The sequence below is a fragment of the Paralichthys olivaceus genome, chromosome 9 (genome assembly GCF_024713975.1).
Source record: "Paralichthys olivaceus isolate ysfri-2021 chromosome 9, ASM2471397v2, whole genome shotgun sequence".
NCBI lineage: Eukaryota > Metazoa > Chordata > Actinopteri > Pleuronectiformes > Paralichthyidae > Paralichthys > Paralichthys olivaceus.
In genome coordinates, this window is record NC_091101.1 from 15328220 (window position 1) to 15353872 (window position 25653).

General features: G+C 42.2%; 1 protein-coding gene across 1 annotated transcript in view; it reads left to right on the forward strand.

Moving 5' to 3' along the window:
• Positions 1-24364, forward strand: part of dock2-like (dedicator of cytokinesis protein 2) — a 93152-nt gene extending 68788 nt beyond the window's left edge. The window contains exons 27-51 of the mRNA XM_020085913.2: positions 7352-7450; positions 7670-7764; positions 9140-9218; positions 9323-9423; positions 9720-9778; positions 9875-10023; positions 10274-10359; positions 11111-11267; positions 12722-12762; positions 14709-14799; positions 15717-15827; positions 16782-16871; positions 17850-17954; positions 18711-18852; positions 19238-19319; positions 19433-19517; positions 19994-20080; positions 20205-20381; positions 21085-21168; positions 21245-21382; positions 21818-21933; positions 22331-22538; positions 22660-22765; positions 23438-23586; positions 24111-24364. Of these exons, the coding sequence (XP_019941472.1) occupies positions 7352-7450; positions 7670-7764; positions 9140-9218; positions 9323-9423; positions 9720-9778; positions 9875-10023; positions 10274-10359; positions 11111-11267; positions 12722-12762; positions 14709-14799; positions 15717-15827; positions 16782-16871; positions 17850-17954; positions 18711-18852; positions 19238-19319; positions 19433-19517; positions 19994-20080; positions 20205-20381; positions 21085-21168; positions 21245-21382; positions 21818-21933; positions 22331-22538; positions 22660-22765; positions 23438-23586; positions 24111-24173 (2700 nt within the window). The 3' untranslated portion in view covers positions 24174-24364. The remainder of the gene's footprint in view (positions 1-7351; positions 7451-7669; positions 7765-9139; positions 9219-9322; positions 9424-9719; positions 9779-9874; positions 10024-10273; positions 10360-11110; positions 11268-12721; positions 12763-14708; positions 14800-15716; positions 15828-16781; positions 16872-17849; positions 17955-18710; positions 18853-19237; positions 19320-19432; positions 19518-19993; positions 20081-20204; positions 20382-21084; positions 21169-21244; positions 21383-21817; positions 21934-22330; positions 22539-22659; positions 22766-23437; positions 23587-24110) is intronic.
• Positions 24365-25653: the final 1289 nt, after the last annotated feature.

Sequence of the window (25653 nt, forward strand, 5' to 3'; positions counted from 1 at the left end):
TGGAGGAGAGAGGGACAATTGATTTCTCCACTGTTATTTTTGACTTGTGTCCATGAAATGCTTGTGTAACACACGTACACACAAACTGTGAAGTGTTTGCTCTTAACTGCCTTGAGTGCACAGGTCCCACATATCCACACAGCTTCATGTGTGTGTGTAGATCCCTGCACACACTTCTCTCTCTCTCTCTCTCTCTCTCTCTCTCTCTCTCTCTCTCTCTCTCTCTCTCTCTCTCTCTCTCTCTCTCTCTCTCTCTCTCTCTCACACACACACACACACACTCAAACCCATACACAGATGCACAGGGGCAGCTTAAGTGTATAAGAGACGGGTTATTGCAATATAATCCCATATTAAAGCTACACTAGCTGTTCTGATGATTGGTTCAGAGGCTTTTAATAGCAATTGGGCACTCACACAGTGACACACACACACACACACACACACACACAAACACATACATTAATAGACAAGTGTTTGGAATCAAGGTTAAAAGCAGAATTATAATAATAATGCACTCCACACATACACACACACTGCAGTGATAGAACTACTTTCCTGTGATAGAACTACACAGTTACAGTTACAGTTACAGTTAATGTGTAAAGAAGTGGATGCACGTTACTTTAATCTTTGGGGGGTTTCTCCATTTGTCCAATTAGCTGTCCGTCACCCTCGTCTATAAAACCCCTTTTGCCTCCATATGAAACGCTGGCCTGAGTGTTAAATCATGAATGAGCTGCTTTAAAAAAAAAAAAGTAGCTGCCATGGGCTCTCAGACCAGAGAAGATTTATAAAGATGCTCTGAGAACCCAGATATCTCTCTGAGCATATTTACCAAGTGGAAAACATTGCAGGCTTTTTATGCTGTCTCACACACACACACACACACACACACACACACACACACACACACACACACACACACACACATATACATACACACACACACATACACACATACACACACTTACTGTACACACACTCTTCTTAAATCTCTGAATCTTGATCAACTGTCTTTCATTGTCTCCTCAGTCACTTACCTTTTTCTTATCCTCCTCTTTGATTTTTATTCTTTTCCTCTTCCTTGTTCTTTGTGTCTCTCTCTCTCTCTCCCTGATAGTCCTTTAGTCCTCACTGGTGCTGTCTGTCCTCCTCTTCACGGCTCTCTCTCTCACCCCGTCTCTTTCTTTTGCTGCTGATCCTCGCATGCTCACGGAGCCCAGTGATCCTCCCCTCTCTCTTTCTCCCTCTCTCCCTCTCTCTCTCTCTCTCTCACTCTCCCCTTCTCCCTCTCTCTGTCTTTCTCTGTCTCTCTCTCTCTGCCTTTCCCTGATCTATCTCTATTTCTGTACCCACTGTAATTGTCACTCTTTCTCTCTTGCACTTTTTTACATCTCAAATGCCATCACTCTGTTATTAATCCCTCCACCATCTCCCTCTTGAACTCTATCTATTTCCCCACGTCTCTCTCTTCATTGGTGGCTAATCCCATGCCATGCCCTCATTTTTGTGTGTTTGTGTGTGTGTATGAGTGCATGTCTGCGTGTGCACGTGCCTGCATTGACCCTTGCATGGTGGTGGACGTAGTGAAACTTTGGCAGCACAGAGAACTGGAGTGGCGCCAGGACACAAACTAACACACACATGCCTGACCACACACACACACACACACACACACACTTGCTTTTATCAGTTACTTTTTTTCAGATACTTTATTTATATCTTTGCTTTTCTGTGTGAACTAATGCCTCTCTCTCTCGCTTGCTCTCTCATTCTCACTTTTCTCTCCCTGGTGGCCTCACCTCACTCTCCCCAGCAATTTTGTCACCGTCCTCCCTCTTCTTTGCCCCACTTTACTTTCCTCCACGCCATCCTCTTCTTCTCTTCTTTTATCTTCATCTTTCAGCCTTGCCTCATCTTACCTGTTTGGCTCTCCCACCACCCGCCTTCCTACTATCACTCCCTCTTTCTGTCTTTCCTTGCTCCTATTTATAAAGCCAAAAACATCGCAGCTTTCTTTCTCGAGGCAAATGAAACAAAAAAGGTGATAAATTGAAAAGAAAAGGGAAATTAAACGCCATATGACTCCGGCTTGTAATTATGCTTGATTATGAGTGTTTTGTCTTTAGTGCACTGCAGGAATTGTGTGTCTGCAAATTAATTTCCTCATTCGTCATGCACCAGGAAAGATGAAAACATTTTTGCCCGCACACACTTTTTAATGGGCAAGTTTAAGATGTTGAATTTGTGTCAGCTCAGAAATCAGAGGAGAGAGTATAGATTAGAAAAGGTTTGAGATCAGGTTTATTCTCATTTGAATGTTGACAGTAAACAAACTCTAGTAGGGGTTGCGTCTGCTTCGTGTATAAGGTCTTATGTAACTGCGTTTTGAGGTATGCCATTCAGCGAAGTGTGTGTGGCCAATGAATTATTACCTGTGTGTGTGTGTGTGTGTGTGTGTGTGTGTGTGTGTGTGTGGTCCCTCGATGCAGCATCCGAGTGAATATCCCTCCCCCATCTAAAAATAATGCATGCAATAACATGGTCTCTGCAAAGTGGTTGACTCACCTTGCGCTGTTTTTCAATTGACCATTTATGAGACCAGCAGAGGGGTGTGTGTGAAGGTGTGAATGTGTGTCTACACGTTACATAAGCCACCACGGCGCAGTGCAACACATGGGGCCTTCAAAAATAACGCATGTATGCACAAAAACATAAGAAGCATAGAGAGGTAAGTGATTGTAGATGGGAAAAGAAGCATGATAGTCAAGGAAAGGACAGAAGCATTTTTTCATTTGATTTCTCTTATTTCTTTCCACTGGACCTGTCTTCCTCCCTTCTGCTTTCTCGCCCTTGTTTGTACTAACTGATTGTGTCTTTTTGAACTTGACTGGGAAAGAGTCTGAGAGACACATCGATCTGTTTTGTGAACAATGAACAAGCGTGTTCACACAAACACACTGGAATGCAAACATGCAGACACTCAAGCCTCAGACAAACATACCAACCACCTCAACGCTGCACAATCCAGCTCTCTCTCTCTCTCTCTCTCTCTCTCTCTCTCTCTTTCATCCCCCCAACTTTCATCCCTCCATTACTTCCGATCTCTCCCAGGTCTTGAAGAAGAAAAAGGCGTTAAGGGGGGGGTCAGAGATGACAGTGTGTGTGTCTGTGATGGAACTTTGAGCAGTGCTGCAGGCTTTCAGTGAGACTGTTTTCTGGATGTTCTATTTTAAACTATGATGTAAAAAAAATGGTGAAAAATCACAGTAGAGAGCGCCGTAATAACTTTCCACCTGGTGGGACGCCATAAAAGAAATGACAGAGCAGGGAAGATGAGAAGAAATGAGGAACAGTGGTGAGGAAAGCACATGCAGTATATAGACCTTAATGAAGTGCTGTAAAAGGCATTAGTAGACCTGGAGTTATTTGAGTGGCTGTTTATTATTTCGTTCTTTTGAGCTTTGAATTTAAATGTGTGTATTTGGTCCTATTTTGTTGCGAGTCCTCAAAATATGAGGAAAAATCTGCAATTTGATATGAGATAACACCAAGTGGACACAAAAGTTATCCACGTGCACCTAGTTGACTGAGTGACACTTGTAACTAACATGCAAGAAATATTTAGGTTGATTTAATCGATTAAACCTGAGCACTTTTTAAATTAGGAATGTTAAAAAAGTGTAGAGTGAGTCTATTTTGAGTAAAAAGGGAAACTTATGCACAATAAACATCACTTTCCATATAGAGCAGGTCTAGACCGTACCATGAGTTATTATTTGCAGAGACCCAACAATTCCCAGCATGAGTCAGCACTTGGCGACAGTGGAACGGAAAAATGTCCTTTTAAGAGGCAAGGACCTTGAACAGAGTCGGCTTTTGGTTGGTGGGTGGCCGTCTGCCTCAACCAGTTGGGAGAGAGAGATGCAGCTGTCACATGGAGATGTGCTATAATATTAATAGGACTAATAACTCTGCAGCTCCAGGGGCAGACAGACCTGCAGAGAGCCAAAGGACAAAAGCGGAGAGAGATAAGAAAGCAAAAATAACCACAGGAGAGAGATGAAGCCAAGTTAGTAAGATGCGTTAATGGGATGTGAATGCATACAGATGAAGAGGGGGAGGAGAAGAGTGGAGCAAGGTGCATCGTGGTAAGGCCCGCGGGAGTCTAGGCTTAAAGCAGCACAACTACAGGAATGGTTCAAGGCAAGTTTGAGCCAACCAGGAGTACAAACTTTATAAAGAAGAAAGTTTTATGGCTACTCCTAAACACAGAGATGTATTTGCCTCCAGGACATAACTGATAGCTGAAGGCTACCAATGCCTCAGATGATATTTTGGAGACTGTAAAGGAACCACAATTAAACCTGTATTCTGTGAGCGCTGTGTTGTGCTGGGGTAATATGAGCTGTCTCTGTGGTGTTTGGGGCCAAGTACAATAACTTCAGTTTTGTTTGAACAGACGATTGCTGGTCATTGCTGTCTTTATGTCCTTAACTCATACTGATTATTTTCATTTGGCTTCATTGATAAATATAATTTACGAATACAGAGAAGGTCCTTCGTTCAGTGCAAATAGAAAGTTATTTGTAACTTTCAGCTATGATGTGGGCGACTGCTTTCTCAAGGATCTTTGGGAAGTCATGTTCCCAGGGAAAGAGGAGGTTGGACAGGTAGTTGGCTCAATAGGCTTTTCAAGAAGAGGGTTTAAAACGTCTTCCTCTAAACCCTGAGGTTCATAATTTGTCAATTAAGACAGACTTATCAAGTAAAGAAGAGTTATAGGTTAAAATTTGTTTAAGCAGACTAGTAGTTAAGGGGAACTTAAATAACTTAAATAAGTTGGTGAAAGTTGATGGTAGAAAACTAATGTTTCTTATATCATGTTTTTCTAAGGTTGCTGTGTTGGAAAATAAATTGTTGCTCATTGAGGGGAGGAGGTGATGAGTTTGATCTGTGATAGTTGTAAATGTATCATTAAAAACAATGTTCGAGCTATAGATAAACAGATCAATAGAGCTATGACTCCAGTGGTGGCAAATGTTAGAAAACTTGGACCTGCTCTGCTTCAATCACTTAAAATGCTCTCTGCATTTACTCGTGGATGAATCCAGTAAGCAGGACATAGCTGCAGTGGCACTGCAGAAATGACATCTTAAAATCCATGCAATAACCCTGAGAGGATTTTACTTTTCAACTGCTTTTGCCAAGAGATCCTCTAGAGCCTTTAAAAATATTGTAATGGAAATAACAGAAAAAAATCTTAAATACTTTTCAACCAAATTCAGTCCAGTTTTATTAGACAGCCCATTTTTTGCCTCTTGAGCAGCAGAGACCCTTAAAGACCACTGTCTGTCTGTGTTATGCCAATGATTTCTCATTCGCTGATTTGAATACTTTGCGAGTTCCCCGGCTGAAATTTTACAATTTCATGTTCACATGAAATGTTCTGTATGCTTTTAATCAGGTTACAAACCAAGAAATGATGGATATCAAGTTATATTTTTAGCTTGTAGGTCATGCCAGCTGGGTTTAATGGTTACACAGATCTTTCACATCCAGAGCGTGGAGGTTGGACAAAAACATAAATGTGTTTTCCAGCTGCAAGGCCTCCACATTTGCATGGGCTAATTTAATCTGTTGAAGGGGGCATTGCCAATTGTGATCCAGCAAATATCTCTTCATTTCATTGTCAGTGATAGTGTTCAGTTGGAAGCTGCCAGTGTAATGGCAGCATCTCAGAAGACATAAATCAGCCAGCAGATATATGCAGTAAGTGTTATCTGTATTAAAACTGCTGCCGGAGGGCTTAACAGAATGAACCCTTTTGATTTTTATGACACTGTGATGTTCTCTTTAGCGCCACCCTCAGGTTAAGCTTCTTTTTCCCCCTTCCATCACTGATTATATATAGCAAAATAAATGCTCAGTGTGTGGTGTGTTTAATTGGGCACTTGCTTTCTCTGGGGTGTAATAAACATTGCAGCCTCTGTGGGATCTTGGCAAAGGTTAGAATAGATTTATTTCATGTCATCCAATTCCTGTCATTTTGATGAAAGAGTGAATTTAAAGCTCTTCATACATTATTAATGTGAGTGGCCAGATTGATAGAATAGACAGACAAATCGAGGGAAAGTGAAGGAGGGAGGAGGAGGGAGAGAAATCCCAGACCTCTCCGGCATCTGTGTCCTGTTTTGTCAGTAATCTCCTCACTGTTGCATAAGCCCTTCAGCTCTACATGCCCTGAACTCTCTCCCTTTGCCTGTCAAATAAACACCAACCAGTTCCTTTATTCATGCACACAGGCCAAACATGTCACCTGTGTTTCTTTGCATGTCGTAACATAAAGACGTGATGTGTTGATGAAACACATTCACGTGTGAAGACAGATTTGGCCCTTTGGGCTTTTTCTGTTTTCGATGGTGTGAAAGGAGATTGAGAGCATAAGTCCTCAGAGGAGACTAGTTAGTCTGAAGTAGGGCAGAATGACACATGACCTACACTTCAACACACTCGCACACACACTGGATATGAAACCAGTACTGAACTGCAGAGTAGTTCTGCTGAGTGAGTATATGTTTGTGTGTGTTCTTAATCCTGTTACTGACATGAGGGATAGAGAGGGTGACGAAAAAGTAGAAAGATTTGGAGGTCATTTTTTCTTTTTTCTGTTTTTTGGTGTCTGCTGCATGTGTGTGTTTGTGTGTGTTTGTGTGCAGCAGCACACTCATCCTGCCCATTTTGATCAGATAAAAGCTGTCACCAAATCTGTGCTGTTCATCTTTCATCTTCAGTTAGCCCCCCCTCATTTTTGCATCTCTCCGTCTCGAGAGGATAATTTCACCTGAAAGCCTTTTGTGTGAAAGCTCCTAAGCAGAAATACCTGAACATTTTCTGTCTCTCTGAATAAATGTCAGCTGGGTTTATCTCCAGCCCCACCAAGACGCTCAAAGGATAAACAATATAGTTAATGGATGAATGGATGGACTTCATTGCAGCAATGTGGCAGAGCAGAGGGAGGGATCACAAAACATTATTGTAGAAGCGAAATGAGACAAATGGGATGTGATTTTAAGCAAAGCACAAGCTAAGACACCCTGCTGCACAGTGGTCCTTAACACTGTCCTCTTTCCATATCACACTTCTCATCAGCACTGACACAACTGGTGAGAGGTTCTCTTTGAAATTCTCTTTAGGAGGCTTTGGACATTGTCCAATAGAAAATAATGAATTTTATTTTAGTCTTTAGATGTGTAGCGCTCAGTGTAAGAGGAGCTACACAGAGCGCAACAAAGTAATGATGCATTTCTTTTTGTTTCTTCCTTTCTTTCACACTTTACCTCTGTAGTCCAGGGTGGTCGCCTGCATGACAGCTATCCTCAGTCAGATGGATGATCGTCATTATGCCAAATACATAGAGACATTCAGTGGAACCACTGATCTAGTGGTAAGTACACAGACACTGGTAGATGTCTGTTTAATTCACTTTGATGGTTAGACACAACAAAACAAAGGCAAAACACATTTTTAAAACTAAAACTACCTCCACCAAGGCCAAACAGCCCTCCTATGAAACCACATTCACATTCACTACATGTTGATTATTATTTGGAACTCACACGTATCAATCCCATCCCTCATTGTTCTCTTGTCCATGTCACTGCAGGACTTCTTGATGGAATCCTTCCTGCTCTTCAAGGACCTGATTGGAAAACATGTGTATCCCTCTGACTGGATGGCCATGATCATGGTGCAGAACAGGTACCACACTGCGCACACACACACACACACACACACACACACACACGCCCCCAGATTTGAACCATCAACCCGATCATCTCAGTTCTGCGTCTGTCACCAGGAAAGGCCACAGCTGCCTCAGTGCATTTTTGAAGGGTTGTTTACATCTGCAGTGACTTGTGCTTCCACACAAACCCACACAGGGATAAGTCAGAGATAGCAAAGCTGGGATCAAGGCTGCAATGATAAAAACAGCTGATGTGACAAGTGTGTCTGTGTGTGTTGTATGATGTTGGCTAGACGGGAGGCTGGAGTTGTGTCAGGGGAAGAGAGAAGGCAAAGAAGTAAAAGTGAGAGTGAGGAGGAAGAGGCGACAGGTAGATAAGGAGTCTGCAGACTGGGATTAGGGAAGTGATGATGTGCAGATAGAGAGAGAAAGTTCCACTTAAAAGGAGCAAATGGCGGCTGGCTCTGGATAACGATGATGGATAGATGGTGTTGGAGCAGATTTGCTGCTTAACTACAGAAATGCATATAGTCACAACTCACTGATAAACCTGCCCACAGAGTGTTAAGGTGCTGTTATGATCTGTCATTGTGACTAAGGGTTTTACACTCTTATCTGAAGAATATTAAAGAGCGGATAAAACTGTACCATTAAAAAACCAAATACAGTCTCATTTTTTAAATTCTTTGATAGCAAACTTTGAAATGCAACTTCACCCCTAAGATTTGACTGAAGTGACTCTGGAAATTCCAAAAACACAATCACTGACATTACACTATACATATTAACGACATCTTCAGTAGCATCACACTTTTGTGACATAAATATCGTATAAGATAGAGGCTGCTCCCCTCCGGAGTCTCCTGGCAGCCAAGATCACAGTTGTCCTGAGCCGATCCAACCGCTGCCAGAGGTGTCCGTCAGGAAACCCCCGAGGCGAAAAGCCTTCAACTTAATATGACATTTCTATCATAAGAGTGTGTGTGAGAGACAGCCGGAGCTGGAGGACGAGAATGGGGGACATCTTTGAAGGGTAGACAATGTGATGGTTCAAGGGTTTAATCTCTTTATGCAAAGAATAGAGGATGAGCGCAGATTTGTCACTGGGCCGCCCACTATTGATTCGAGGTTGTTAGCCTTTTCAAATTAGATGTCATCATTTGGTTGAGTCTATGTGAGCACTGGTGCAGGAAGGTCTGAGAAGGTTTAAAACAGTGGGTGGCGTATGTTCAAGTCATGAATGTAGATTCTTTCAATACAAATGTGCTAATAATTGCTAATAATTGCTAATAATGTGCTAATGATTCATTGTGGGCGCAGTATCTCATTTTGCCAAGGCCCGATATATTTATCAATCAGTCATCAACAAGTGTGTGTGTGTTTTTTCAGGGTGTTCCTGAGAGCCATCAATACCTACGCCGACACCATGAACCACAAGTTCCTCAATAACGACGACTTTGAAGTACAGGTCAGTGTGTTTGTTTGTGTATTTACAATAAAAGCTGTCTCTCTACCTCTGCTCTTTTATTAAAAATCTGAATCTCTTTTGTCTTCCTCTACTTCCTCATCTAGTTGTGGAATAACTACTTCCACTTAGCGGTGGCGTTTATTACCCAGGAGTCTCTGCAGCTTCAGCATTTCTCGCCGACCAAAAGAAACAAGATTCTTGCCAAGTGAGAAGAGGCTATATAATTTCATTATTTACCACGCCTGCCCTCACTGCTCTGATGAAACACTCAGTGATTTGTGATCTATTTTTGTCTGTGTTTACCCCTGCCTGTTAGAACCACGTGTTGCCTGCACGTAGACATTTAATTTAGTTTATTTTGGAGCCACATTAGGGCAGCGTTATCTTCCCCACTGGGCTGTTTAGGTTTTGAGGTATTGATCGAGATGTTGTTGGAGAGTAAGAGGCTGATTTCTCTTTCTGACTCGTGTTTCTATGTATTTGCTCTCTATTTTATTTCAGATATGGAGATATGAGGAGACTCATTGGTTTTGCTATACGTGACATCTGGTACAAGCTTGGTGAGAAAAATCTAGTGTAGTAGCCTTTCTCGTTCTGCGTGTTTACCTTCATATTAATACACACTCTACCTTTGTTTGTGTGTGTGTGTCGTTCAGGCAGTCATAAGATCTGTTTCATCCCTGGCATGGTGGGTCCCATCCTGGAGATGACCCTGATCCCAGAGGAGGAGCTGAGAAGAGCCACCATTCCCATTTTCTTTGACATGATCACCTGTGAACACACACACACTGGAAACTTCCACAAGGTGTTAACACACACATACATGCATTTATAGACACATTCTACTAAAACACAGCCACGCAGAAGAAATCAGTGGAAACACTGGAAAATCACTTATGCAAACACAAAGTCCACACTCGTGCTCCTCCATCGATTTCCTAAAAGGGACGCTTGCATAATTGATTTTGTTTCCTCCTTCCTCCTCTCATTTGCTCTGTTCTCTCCATTTTGTATCCCCCTGTTTCATTCTCTCCATCTCTTTGTTTCTCCCACAGTTTGAGAATGAGATCATTCTGAAGCTGGACCATGAGGTGGAGGGAGGAGGAGGCGATGAGCGATACATGCAACTGCTGGAGACCATGTAGGCTTGAGTATTAAATATTACAGCACTCAGCTAGAGTAGTACTCAATAGAGGACAAACCTCAGCCAAGGCCCCACAGCTCCATTAAAGTGAGGGTTGGTGATCCTGGAAAAGCGTTCGTTAAAGCTCCGTCCCCAAAACACATGAACGCAAACTGTCTGACATCTGATAGAAGCCTGACTCGCTCGCTAACTTCTAGCTATTGCCTCAGTGGCGTCTGCCTCTCTGGCTCAAGACTTCGGCCGTGCCCTGTGATGCAATCATATAGAGTGCATGCAGGAATTTAGGTCAGTGAGAGACAGGTACAGAAGCCAATCATTTCATTTTGACTGAATGAAATGATTGGTCGTGTTAATTACATTCCCGCGAGGGCCACATACACCGGCTGTTTCAGAAACAACTTACCAATCCTAAATTTAAATTCAATCAAGCTGCACCAAACTTCACACACTGGATATAAGTTCCCAAAATGTTCCTGACGTTAAGTTGCTTTTGATCAATCTTGCAAATGGACAGGGGTGAAAATTTAACCCCCTTGGCAAAGGTTATTATACTAGATAACAATATAAAGTACAAAAAAGAAGTTATTTAAACACTTGATGTAACATGGAGCAACAATGTTTAAATTTCAAATATATTAACCATAATGATTTTACTTTTTAAAACAAGGTGTCAGCCTTTTTACTAAACATGAAGGCAAACTCTTCTTTGACGTCTCCGCTGATTAACTTGTGGATGCTTGTCCGTCAGCCTCTTGGACTGTGCTGCCGAGCAACCCACCCTTAAGCCACAGGTGGAGCACTTTGTCGCCTTGGTGAAGGGACTCCTGATCCGTCTCCTTGACTACCGCACCGTGATGAGCGATGATAGCCGCAACAACCGCATGAGCTGCACCGTCAATCTGCTGGTAGGTCCCGCCGTGTTTGACATGCACCAGTTAGCTTGCTTCGCCCCGTCTTTTAAATAGCTGTCGGTGCAATCAGCTTTGTCACCATAGATTGCATTTATTGAATAACCTTGTAATTCATGCACCTTTGTTGCTCCATTATGTAACAGCACAGCAAAGAGCTGCTGATCTCACACACACATCAATAAACTCATTATTTTCTGAAAGAATTGAGTCAGCTGTGACTAGTAAGGGAGTTTGTTCCGAACAGATTTCATCAATAATCTCATCCACACGCACCACAGATTTAAAATCTGTCCTGTCTTCTTTATATTCCCTTTTCCCACGTTTAATTTCTTTGCTGATTGATCTAAAGCAAAAGATCCATCTCTGCGTTTTGTCTCTGACTCTTTGCAAGGGGTTGCATCAGCTCCTGTCTGCTCCACATCCTCTCTCTCATGTGATCACATAATCAGATTCTTCCCCACGGTATTCTCAGGTTTCGAAATGGATCCCGTCTTCTCACCGTGCCATTGTCTCCACATCAGATTTAATCATATAATTTCTCTTTCTGAGACGCTTACGTTCAGGATCAGATTAAATGGATGTGAGTCTGTGCCTATCTCTTCATGTGTCATGCTGACACACGGCTGAGGTGTTTATGTCGTGGCTGCACATTAGCTATTCTCTTTCAGTTGTTTGGCCGACTCAGAAAAATCCCTTCTGCAGATTTTAACAGTTTCACTTGGGGAGAACACACTCACTCACACTAAATCACATTTGTATTTACGGTGCTTCCTAATGCGGATGTCTTCTCAGCCAGTACACTGGAGAAACACATTGAAACACAAACCCACTGTGTTGCCAGAACAACCGCCTTCCTTGCAGTGACACTTATTTCTGTACAGCTGCTTTCAGTGCGGTGTGATGATACTTTAGGTATACTGTGTATTGTGTTGTTGTATATTCTTAAGATGCAACAAAGCTGACTGCTGTGATAAAAAAAAAATCTGATCATCAAATGCATGGGCAGCCTTCAGCAGAAAATTTACTTTTTTAAGTTAAAATGCATCAGTGCCAACAATGATGTATTGGACCTTTGTAAAAAATACAGCATGCAGATATATATAAGCACACTCTATGCTTTCCTTCGCTGAAATACAGCTCGTTTTTGCGATTGTGTTATTGCATCTGTTGGCTGACGCTTGTGATGGGAGGTGAGTAACATCAGTTAGTTCCATTCTACTGTTCTCTGTAGATGTCATTAAACTTCATTAAACTGGGAGTTGGGGCTGTGTTAATTGTGCCTGCGCACACTCCCACACATTAACACAACAGGCTGTCAGAGGTATACAATACAACACACACAGTATAACCACTATAAGACCACTGTCTGTGTACACAAAGTGTCTCTTCTCTTACACACATGCGTACAGCTGAATTGACACTAACCCAACTACTCTTTGATTTTGCAGAACTTTTACAAGGACATCAATCGTGAAGGGATGTACATCAGGTATTTGACTTTATATACGTTTTACATGGTCCTTGTGTGTGTGTGTGTGTGTGTGTGTGTGTGTGTGTGTGTGTGTGTGTGTGTGTGTGTGTGTGTGTGTGTGTGTGTGTGTGTGTGTGTGTGTGTGTGTGTGTGTGTGTGTGCGCACATGAGTTTGGCTCCATAATCTGACAAGAGATTATATGAGTCCCACTGAATTAATGTCAAAATCCACGGGATCAGCTCTTAGTCTGACTGGAGAGAGAGCAGGGGGGAAGAGAGACAGGATGGGAGCGGTGAAGAGACAGGAGGATGGCAGGAGGGAGAGAGAGAGGGAGAAAGAGGGATAGAGGGGCAGGGGGGGGGTAACAGATCCCGTAAAGTCCTTCAGTGCATTTCTGGCAACGGATTATGGCCGTAATTAGTGATTGGTGTGTGTGACTGTGAGCTCGGCTCTGTGGCCGGTCTACTGCCTCCATCTATCCTGCAGAGAATATGGAAACATTTGGGAGGCTCATTACTTAATGTGAGCAAACAAACATGGTTTAAAACAAATGTACATTTAATCATTGCACATGTGTTATATAATTCAGAATGGCGTGCTTCACTCCGCAATAGCGTTCTATTTCACAAAACTGTACATAGAAGAGCCTCAGAGTTGTCCATTCAGAACTCTGCATCATTATCATATAATATATCCAAAGTAAACAGTCATTGCTGAAAACTGAACTGAACTTGCTCAGCTCATGGTGGCTCGTACCAGTATGTCCATTCAGCAAATATATTTTGATAAAAAGGGCGGCCCCTTTATCCAGAAGGACTGTGGTTCGATTCGAAGTGTCCATAGGCATGATACTTAACTCACTAAACTGACTCTAACAACTGTGCCGACAGTGTATGAATGGTGTGATAGAAAAAAGCTGTGTGGGTGAATGTGACTTGACGTGTCTTTGATTTTATATATATACAAGGAATATTCTCCATTTTGTCTATGTTCTAAAATATATCAACTATATCCTCATCTGGATAGAATATTGTTTTTTGCGGTTGGTACACAAGAAATCAACACCAACAGGACTTCAGAACTTTAGGATGAAACTTCAAATTCAACTAGTAAATGAAAGCAAAATGATTTTTGGACATTTCATTTTAGATTTTTTAAAATGTATGTGTTATATAGTATGAAAACAGTGTGCATCAACAGCACACTAAACATTTATTGCTTTTCTGTGTCGAGTATTGTTGCAGTAATCGTGTCAACACACCATAGACCCATAACCCTCCTACAATGAATATGTAGAGTGGTTCAGTCAGGAACATTCTCATCATAATGTTTTTTTAGCTTTTTTGTTGTTACTTCACACAACAGCAGCACAGCTGTCTTAACCAACAGATAAAAGCAAACTGGAACTGCAGCCAGAAAAGTGTTGGGTTAAGGTTTGTGAGGTGAGAACTACAGAAGGAGGAGATTAGAGGAGGTGAAGTAAAAACAGTGGGAGCATTTAGGCAGAAAGAATACATGAATGACGTGAGAGTGCATCCACACTACACAAGCAATTATTCCTAAAAAACCACATCCAAAGGACAAAATGTTTCAGACAGACAAATAGATGCACAAAAAGATTGAAATTAAAAAAACAGAAGCAGCAATTTTGTCTGGAACCTAATGTTCCCACTTTTTAAGCCTTTAAACATTGTTTGGCTGCAAACCTCAGTCAGGCCATTTGAGATACTTGTCGTAAATTGTGCTTATGTGTCTGTGTGTGCTCTTGAATGACCTTTGCATGTTGTGGACATGGTAGAGGCCATATATAGATGGCATGTAAGTGAATGAGACTGTGACACACATGGGATTAATACATGTTCTCAATTCACAGGTCTTCATGTTGCCCAACAGTGGCATCTAGTGGAGTCATGCATACATTGCATATGAAATTGATGAATGCTGTGTGATTGCGTGTCCTCAGGTACCTTTACAAATTGAGAGACCTTCACCTGGAGGGCGAAAACTACACAGAGGCAGCATACACACTGCTGCTCCACTCTCGCCTGCTCAAGGTGGGACACACACACACACACACACACACACACACACACACACACACACACACACACACACACTAACAGGGATATTTCCTTGGTTAATGCTGGATCCCGTGTCTCGCTCCACCTAACCACTTCTCTCTCTGCCATGAAGAAGACTTTTTTCTTTGTATTAGCTGATAAATGGTCGCTACATCGCTTGTGTCCAAATGATGAAGCTCCGAGATTATTTTATGGCGTTGCGTCGCCCACTACTGCTCGATCACTATGGTGATTGATGCAGTGAGAGTGTGTGTGCTCAGGTTTGTGTGCGTGTGTCTTCTCTTACATGAGTCTGAGTGTGTCTGACCTCTATCTCTCTTCATCTCTTTTATGGGACACTTAGAGGCTCGCAGAGAGGGACACGGGGAGAAAGGGGGTTGTCTCTGGCTGTCTCTCTTCTTCTCTCTCTGTCTCTGTCATTACATCAAAGCAGGAGAATTCTATAATGTTTTTTGGAAGGTCCATTCATCCTCGGTGTCGGTCGTGTCATGCCCTAATAGGAATAGTGGGCTGGAACACACACATCACATCCTGTTCCTCACCATTCGGAGCAGAGTGGATGGTTTTGGAATCCCTTATGTAGCGTCTTGTTTAGTTATTTATTTAATTTACATAATGGAAGATGAATTATTGTCTCATTTCTATAATAAATTATCTTTGTGTTACTGGTTGTGTGTAGGCGCTTCTGTTTTGGGCTAATATTGATTTATTACAAAAATGAGAGTTCTCTTGTTTCAGCATAATGATATATGGAATGACAGAAAACCAACTGCATTCTTTTTCTGGTTCAGCAATAAAAAATATATATATAAATACTGCACTTTATCTCATTTTTCCCTTGTCCTGTCCCCCCCCCTACATCTCTCTCTACTTTCCTGTCGTCCTTGCAGTGGTCAGATGATATGTGCAACCCCCAGTTTGAGTTCCACAGCTCCCACACCCAGCGGCAGCTCAAAGAAACACTCTACGACACCATCATCGACTACTTTGACAAGGGCAAGGTCAGCCTCACTTAGAATTCATCCCTCTCTTTTCTCTTATGTGATGATTTGTGATGCCCATAGTCCCCTTAAATTCAACCAAGCTGCACCCTCATAGATATCAGTCCCTGAAAAATGCCAAATTAGTTATGTTAAGCAAGATCCAAGGAAATCTGGGAAAATGTCAAAAATACACCTGGACTTGCATTTTCAAGGTGTATTCTGGTTCTAGCTGGTTTGTAAATGTGGGAATGTAAATGATTGGTACAAAAACTTTTGGAATCGGTAACATAGATTGCCACTGCCTGCAGCTACGTCACAGCCGTAGTGGCAACAGTGTAACCCTATGGAGCAACAGTCCACAAAACATCCATGAAAAGTACACATGTAAAATACTGCAGGTCCCCTTTCAGAAAGTGATGATAACAAATCTACCTCCTGATCCAAATCTGCATCACAATTTAAATATTTTAGTTCTTCACTGACACAGTAGATTTTGCATATTCTTGCCAACAAACAAACAACAGAGGTGAAGACATAAGCTCCTTGTTGGAGGTAATCAAAATGAGATTTTTCACTCTGGAGAAAGATTTCCTTTATAAATAACATTCATCAGCAGGTCTGTTAACATATCCCACAGCTCTTAAACTCAGTGTTCCCTGCTCAGACTTTTATTTTGGAGAATATTGCTTTATACTATCATATATTCAGTGTTTCTGTCAGGATAAGACACCATCATCATGTCTCATGTTGTGTGTTGGTGTCACCATCACTTTGTATTCTCCGTCTGTGTCTTACGTTCTCTGAAGCGGTGACAGAGACATTCTCCACCCCCCCCCCATGAGACCTGGAAAGAAAGATGCTCACAAGATGAATTCCCACCATGCACGACAGCTGCTGTCGACGTATTGGCAGATGGTGTAATGAAGGACAATTCTGTTTCTTCTCCACCTGTGTGTATGTGTGTGTGTTTAGATGTGGGAAGAGGCCATCACACTGTGTAAGGAACTAGCGGAACAGTACGAGAACGAGATCTTTGACTACGAGTTACTCAGCAAGAGACTGGTAAAGCGCGACTCTCTCAAACCTCCATGTCAACTTTACAATCATGACCTCATTGTTTTCCTACATGTTCTTCTGTGTTTTCCTCATGCAGCTTTTTGCCCTGAGTAACATCTATAGATGTTTTTAGAGCTTGTCTGAGGCAAAGTAAGAGAATTACAGCAATTTATTCAAGCAGTGCATAAGCGACTGAAGCACTTTGCTAAATTTGATCCTGTTTGTACATCGATTAAATAGTTTGCTTTTGTGTCTGGCTTTTCACAGTAAAATTTAATTTATGCAGATTATCCAGCAGCTTGTGTGCTAGTTCTAAACTGCACAGTCGCACGTTGTCTGAACCCCAGAACATATTGTGCTCAATAACCACTTTCCACTCTAAGTGTGTCATATTAACTCTCAAGCATTATCAGCAATTCAGCACAACCATTCATCCATGTTTAAAAATTCAAACTTACTTGAGAGTCAACTTCCTCTTTTTCTGAATAATTCCAATGCGAGCCTCCTTTCCACTCAAACCTCTGATTCTTCTTCATCATCAACAATCAGTAACGTCAGAACCCCTCCTGACCCTCATCACTCTGTCCCACTTCTCCTTCTTTTCTTTTCCTTCTTCCGCATCACAGATGAAGTGATTCCCTCCAAACAGTCTACACTTGTGGCATAGTATCTGTCTCCTCTGTGACCCCTTCGTTCCCCCGCACAGAGACCAACGTTCCCGTCAATAGAAAAATCTCTCTCTCTTTATATAACTGCAGCAGTGGCTCCACCAGCTAATGCTGAATTTATGTGGTTATAGAAATGACAGACATTACCCTTGGATGGTGCACACTTTATTTTTCTTCTACATCTATCACCTTCAAAAGATCCGACTTTCTGCTGACTGTATCTTTGTCATTGGCACAAGCTGATAAAGCTGCTACGGCTGCACACCGTGCACATCTGAACCTCTGTCTCCCTCCATCACTTTGTCTCTCTCTGCAGGAGAAACAAGCCAAGTTCTACGAGAACATCATGAAGATCTTGAGGCCGAACCAGGACTACTTCGCAGTGGGGTACTATGGACAGGGCTACCCTCCATTCCTCAGGGTTTGTGTACAAGATTCTCCCTTTTCAGAAAGTAGAAGCACACTGATTCACACAATACACACAGGAGTGACCAGCGGTGGAAAGCAGCTAAGTTCATTTAGCTGCTTTTTTTCATTATCAGCAGCGACTGGAGCTAAGCTGTTCAAATCTGCTGCTGTGGACAAGTTTCTACACACATCAGCAGATAGTTAACAGAACGGGACATTAGGTACCTTATGGAAACATTGTGGATTTCAGCAAACGGCAGAATTTAAATATTCCGCTACTTTTCCTCCCTCTGTTCAGTAGATTCTGTGGTCAGCAGCGTGACACAATGAGTCAGTACAGGAGCACAGGGAAAGTGAACAGGCAAACACAGGCTTGTATGTAGACTGCCAGCTGTAGATGGACAATCTCACTGAGCACAGCCAAGATAAAAAGAGAGTACTCATATAGAGATTACAGAATAAACTGGGGTTAATTTTGCCATTAGTAAGTAATTACAGCTTATTTATTGTTGCACGTTTACGGAGCATTAAAAAGGCAACCAGACATTAAAACATGAGCACATATTTGCGAAACTACATAGAAGAGGATTTGGCAAAGTCCGGTTTGAATGAATTAAGTTTCCATCTGCTCTTTTCAAAACAATAAGATGAGTGTTCCACAGTGTCACAGCCAGTAAGGCAGAAGCAGGTCAGAGATGTACACAGGTGCCTGACCCTACAGTGCTCTGTTATCATTACTGTCACCAACAAATGTCCCACATGCCTCCAGAACAAGGTGTTTATCCACCGGGGGAAGGAGTACGAGCGCAGAGAAGACTTCCAGAACCAGCTAATGAGCCAGTTTCCCAGCGCCGTGCGCCTCAACACCACCACGATGCCGGGAGACGACATCAGGAACTCGCCGCTTCAGTGTATCCTTGAAGCTGCAGAACACACAGATGTACATTGTTATGCACATATAAAGAGGAGGATGTAAATCCTGTAAAGCCATGCTGGTGAGGAAATGCAATATTGTATATTCTTATTTATTCACATGCAGTGGCTTTGGGATTAACAGGATGACGAGATCAACAGATCCAGGAAAATACCAGGCGGCCTTTCAACCAGAACCGTGCTCAGTCATCAGATTTATATTAGATCTATTTTATCTCACAGTTTTAGTCTGGATCTAAACTCAGTTTGGGTTTACTTTCTCCCTCAGTGTCCCTCAGCTATCTGACTGTACACCCAGACTCTGGGATACGGAGATGCTCGTTATCACGTTGAGTTGTTATTTCCTGACAGATGTTGAACCAGATATCCAGTGTTTCACAGTGCGACCCGTCCTCGAGATCCCTCCTCGCCTGAAGAACAAACCCGTCCCTGACCAGATTATCAAGTCAGTGCTCAACGCGTTGATCTACATCTTGATGTCAAATCTAAATGTCTGTGAAATTATAAGATATCATTGAAAAAGCATCAGCACTGTAAATTACTTTTTATTTTCTTTAGCTTCTACAAGTCCAACTATGTGCAGCGTTTTCATTATTCCAGACCTGTGAGGAAAGGACCCGTGGATCCAAACAATGAGTTTGTTGTGAGTTATTTTCTTAAAGTGAAAAGATTTATGAGCACAGGCTATTGCTTATTTTGCATTTGAATTGCCCTGAAAAGATGAAACCCTGTTTTATAAAATCAATTTATTTAACAGCAAAGTGTTGTAGCTTTTATGATAAAAATGAAAATGTGTATACGCAGCTACAGGTCTTTAAAAAAGGTGGCTGAGATAAAAAAATTAATCTGGGCTTCCCAAAAAAAATCAGATATCTGTTAAGCGCTGCTGAACCCCAGGAGGGTTCCTGTGGTGGAAACGTATGTTCCTGCAAAGGTCCCCATGGTTCCAGGGGGGAAATGTGTTTTAAATGTGGCTTTAGATTAAATAGAATTAATTTAATAATGAACTAACACTGATAGAAAGTCAGTAAAAGGAAAAAATCCATACTTGGTTATTTCGGGAAAGTGTGTTATCTGACTAAGAACTTTCTCTTCATCCTCTCCACCTCTTTATTTTAGTCTATGTGGATTGAACGCACAACCTTCACCACTGTGTATAAGCTGCCAGGGATCCTGCGCTGGTTTGAGGCTACTGACTTGAAGCATGTGAGTATGTGTGGTTTTATTATGTGTTGTATGTTGAGTGTGAGCCATCACACGTCCCCAACCTCCTTCATCAACTCCTTCCTCTTTTCCTCTGCTCTGTCATCTTTCTCTCCACCTCCCACAGACCACCTTGTCTCCACTGGAAAACGCTATAGAGACCATGGAGTCCACCAATGAGAAGATCCTGACCATGATCAACCAGTATCAGGCTGACTGGAGCCTTCCCATCAACCCCCTCTCCATGCTGCTCAATGGCATCGTGGACCCGGCCGTCATGGGCGGCTTTGCCAAGTATGAAAAGGTGATCTAGAATCTGGCTCCAGCTTGATTTATAATCCTTCATAAGAGCCTAGTCGATCAGGTGATGACTCTTGAAAGCAGCAGTGACATAGCTCTACCGCTCACTATTGAATAAAAGCCTTAACAAGATTTAAATAGAGATTAATGGTCATAGGTTAGAATATTGATCAGTTATAATGCTTTAATCTATCTTTTTTTAAACGTGTAATATAACCAATTGGTGGTTGTCTTTTTAGTTTTTTGAAAAGTGTAATGTCAGGGGGGTTATCTGTTTATTCAAACGACCACAAGATTAAAGTGACTCTGACTTGTTATTCCTTAAGTGGTTTTCATTTTGATTCGACTAGTACTGCTTAAATTAGAATTAGACAGATTTATGATTGAAAAAGTGTTTTTGAAGCCCCTAACAACAAAGAGATGATGAAACGATTTGAATTCAATCTCTATCAAACATCAGTTTCGCCTCCTGAGGCCCCAACTATGGCAGGAGTGTAATTCTGCAGCTCAAACAGCATTAAATGCAATAAATGTACAGCATGAAATATAGTGGGTGCAGCCCCTCGAACACCATTCCATTTTATGACATCATAGTTAAGAGGGGATCAGTGCCCCGTGGAAAAGCCGGGTACTGATTTAACAAGTTTCCGAGCAGGTGAAACATATGTTATTGCTTCGATGAGTTTTTAATGTTTCCTCTGCATCAGGCGTTCTTTACCGAAGAGTACACGCAGCAGCACCCGGAGGACAGAGATAAACTGCTGCGCCTCAAAGACCTCATCGCATGGCAGGTACATGTACACACCACATTTACTTTTCTTACTCTTTCTACGTGTTCTGCTGACGTCATGACATTTGTATTTATAGATCCCGTTACTGGGTGGAGGGATCTCCCTCCACGGGAAGAGAGTGAGCGATGACCTGCGTCCCTTCCACGAGCGCATGGAGGAGTGTTTCAAGCAGCTGAAGAAGAAAGTGGAGAAGGAGTACGGAGTGAGAGAACTGGTGAGAAAAAAGTTTGACTAAAACGATATTTCTCTGTGATACAAAACACGTTTCTCTCCACAAGACTGGATACAGAGTGAGTGTGGTCGAGCTGCGCTAATGAAGCTGTAAATGAGCTGAGCCTGGTGAATTTTAAAGATCAAAGTTCTCACAAAAAGCCTCTGAGCACAGTGTTGATGTGGGATTTGTACCTTTTAAAATTCCTCTGCAACCAGAGCAGGGCTCAGATGATGTGAATGGGGCTAAATATGGTCATTACCTTGTAAATGGACTGAGCCCTTCAGGAGAGATTTAACTAATGTTGCGTCAGACTGATGATATGCCGCCTGCTTTTTAAGACTAACCTTCTTTTACTCTGTGCAGTCTGTAATGATGTGCTTCTGTCACTCTCTGTGAAGAGTACCATCCCTAATGTAATACTGTTCAACTTTGCAGCCGGACCTGGACGAGAGGAAGTCCACACGTCCTCGCTCCATGCTGCGCTCGTTTCGTCAGTCCATCATCTCCATCTCGTCCCTGCAGGGATCCGAGTGTGGGACTCCAACCAAGGCGTATGCCTCCACACACCCGATATGTTGATACACCATACATACTCATTTTCTGCACTTAGATATCGTGCATGTGCAACCCTGTTACACTATATGTTCTGTTTACATTAGATTTGTTATTTCTTTATATGTATGTTGTCTTATTGTTGTGTAGATTCTTTTCTTTTTTTCTTTTTGTCGCTAGTGACACATGTAAATCATCCTTGGGTTTTTTGAATATATCAATTATTATTATTATTATTATAATTATTGTTACTGTTGAAATGTTGCTATTAAGCATAGAGTTCATCTCAAAATAAAAAGATGTAATCTTTATGGATTCATTCAACCCAGAACAACAGATTTGAAAATAAATATTAAGCCCGTCTAATTTCTTTATTTCCTGTTTCTTTCCATTCAGGGACTTCCCCCCCGTGTCCCCAAACTCCTGGTCCTCCAGCCTGCAACACTCCAGCAGCAGCGTGAGTGTGAGCACGATGGAGGATGGGGTGGTGACGGTGGGCGAGGCAGAGGTCAAACTGAGGAAAAGTAAGAAGAAGAAGAAGAGGAGCAGCATGATCTTCATCACGGAGGAGAGGGAGAGGACGTACACGCTGGACAGCAAACGGGTGAGGATGAGAGAGATGAGGAGAGAGGAAAGGTGTCACGTGACGGGATGTTGAAATAACAGAGCTGAGTGTCCCTGGAGGTTCTGCTGCTGAGCTCTGTGTGATCTCTGTCTCCCTCTAGCTGTCCAAGAAACAGGAGTTCCGCAGTGACACCAACTTGTCTGAGCCAAACGAGGGAAATGTGTTGTTGACCAATGCCAACTCCAGATCCCTGCCTGCCATCACCGGTGACAAACACACACACACACACACACACACACACACACACACACACACACACACACACACACACACACACACACACACACACACCGGCTGCTGTGCTGTATAACAATTGAGTTTTTGTTTATCAGCAACACAAGCACTCACACAAGTTAAAATTCAGTCTGGACCTGAGAGGAACTGCTGCTTTTTTCTGTTCTGGCAAACATGACAGAATAATGTAGTTGAGCGGTCAGTGATAAATAGGCACACTGGAGAATGTGGCACTAATAGTCTGCCCTAACACAAATTAGTGGATCACATGTGTCAGTTGCAACGTTGAACTGTTTCATCCAGTTTATATTTCATCACTTTACATAACCCTGCACCTCAGAACAGTGCATTAAAACACAATTCACTGATGCTGCACTGGCGTCCTGCCATGTTCGCCAATGCCAGCAGAGCCAGCATCGACTCTGGTGTTAATACACTGCTTCTGATTAGCCACGCCGACCACAAGCTGCGCCGCCTCACTGAACACAGAAGCTGTGCCACCGGTGCTGCCAGAACACACAGTTCATCGGTAGAACAGCTGCGAGTTGGAAAAAAAACAATCACAAGGCTGCAGGAGGAGGCAGAGGTTCTGTTTGTAGCAAATGAAACCCAAACACTGAATCCTCGGGTGTCTGTGTCTGCAGGTTTGTCCTTGACTGTGGTGGGAGGCACAGAGGAGGTGGACAGCTCCAGATCCAGGAGGGACAGTAAGAGCCTGTCGCTCTGTTTGACTTCTGACCGAACCGCAGACAGACGCTCAAAAGGCGTCATTAACCTCCTCTTCAAATCCAAGGTAGAGGATGAGTCCTGTTTAATGCACTGACATCACACTGACCGCTTTTACTCTCTAGCCAAGACTGAGATGAGAAGAGCAAAAACAATATCACTTCTCAAAGCTGAATATGATGCTCCAGTCAGGAGGTCATTGGCTCAAAGAATAAAGGGTCAAAACATGAAGATTTAAAAATATGAAATGTCTTATGTAGACAGAGCCAGGTTAGCTGTTTCCCCTTGTTTTCAGTCTTTAAATCAAGTTAAACTGAAGAGCCACTGGCTGGCTTCATATCTATCATACAAACATTGGTTTCAAGCTTTTCATGGAACTCTCGAGAGAATAAGCCTGTTTCTCAAAATATCATTCTATTCTTTTTAAAGTCATAGTTCTGCAGATTTATTACCAACTTTAGACTGAGGCTTAGATTCTTCCAAGCACTTTTAAAATGTAGAACTATAGTTATTACAGCCTTCCAGATGAACAACATTGACTTATTCTTGTCATTTCTACCACAAACACATTTCTGTATGTTTCTTTCACAGAGCTCCAAATCCGAGGATGGGAAGTCCAGTGATCCGAACAAAAAAAGAGACAGTCATTTCTGAAATCCATTATTTTCATTTCGTTTTTCTCTCACTCTTCATTTGCATTTGTTTTAAAAAGAGATTCACATAAACCTGCAGCCAAAACCAGAACATTGCACCGACTCATCTCTGTCTGCCTGTCAGTCTCAGTGTTGTGTTGCCTTAATATAATTGATTTTAACCTATCAATAAAAGCTATTTTTCCGCAGTGACCTTTGTCCTGGTAATTCAAATGATTTCCAGTGAGGCTAAATGCCATCTCGCAGCTTTTCAATCAATTCTGCTTCTACCAGAACGAGCAAACACAAACCATTCTGCCAACGTGCTTGATTTAAGCTTCTTATTATACGTTTTTCATTATTGTTGACTGATGGTAATGGGAAAATAATAATGTGATAAAGCACAAAGGTTACCGTGTCCTCCTGAAGGCTTTCAAACAGAAACATGCTGCCAAAAAAGCTCTGGCGCTGTTACAACAAACAAGAAGGTCTAATAAATTCAAATATAATGGAGAGCGACAAACTGAGGAGACGACTGTTCTGAATTCTGTTCAGAGTTGTGTGCACAGAGTTTATGCAGGAGTGGCCTATGTTTACTGTGCATGGTTGGGTCACTGCTGGTTTTTATTTATTTGTTAAATGAAATCAAACAATGAAACAAACAGTTTTACAGTGATTTTTATTTTTCGTTTGAGATGACAACATTGATGCGTCGACTGTCTGTGTGCTATGGAGCTTCAGCCGGGAGCCGCTCAAACACAGGAGATATAACAAGAGTTAATATAATAATAACTAATTTGAACCCCGCGCAAAGCCACACTGCAGATTCTTTCCGCCACAGAAAGCAAACATATTATTTGCCTCGTCGCTTGCACAGATTGAACGGTCGCCGAAGGTTCCCCACTGCTACATTTCAGAGACCGTGCCTTCAGGCTGCTTATGCATCACGCCATAATTTAGATTATTAGTTACACATTACAGTTACAAATCAGTGTGCAGTGGTTAGCACTGTTGCCTCACAGCAACAAGACTCTCGGTTGGAAACCCTCTGTGTGGAGTTTGCATGCCTTCATCTCTTGAGAGCATAAACAACATAGATGTAATTTTGTGAAAATGTGCTACTTTAATAAAGTAAAAGTACATATTGTTCTTCCTAAATACACTCGAGTAACAGTAAAACCACATTTAAGAATATTACTGAAGTAGTCCTTTAAACCTGAGATGTAATTATCTTCTCTAGATTCAGTCTGGTCACCACATGATACACAGAATTAGTTTAGGCTCTGCTGCCAGGAACTGTCCAGAGTTAGGTGTTGCTAGATACCAGGTGAGTTTTCCCCCTTGTTGTGTTGTAGCTGAGTAAGAGGGAGTGTGAATAATGCAGCCCAGGACAGAGCAGTCAGCACAGACAGTGTCCACACAGCAGCTCCACACATCTGAAGGACTCTTGTTGACCAGAGGAAGAAAAATGAAACTAAATCCTAAGGGTGGTGAGCACCTCC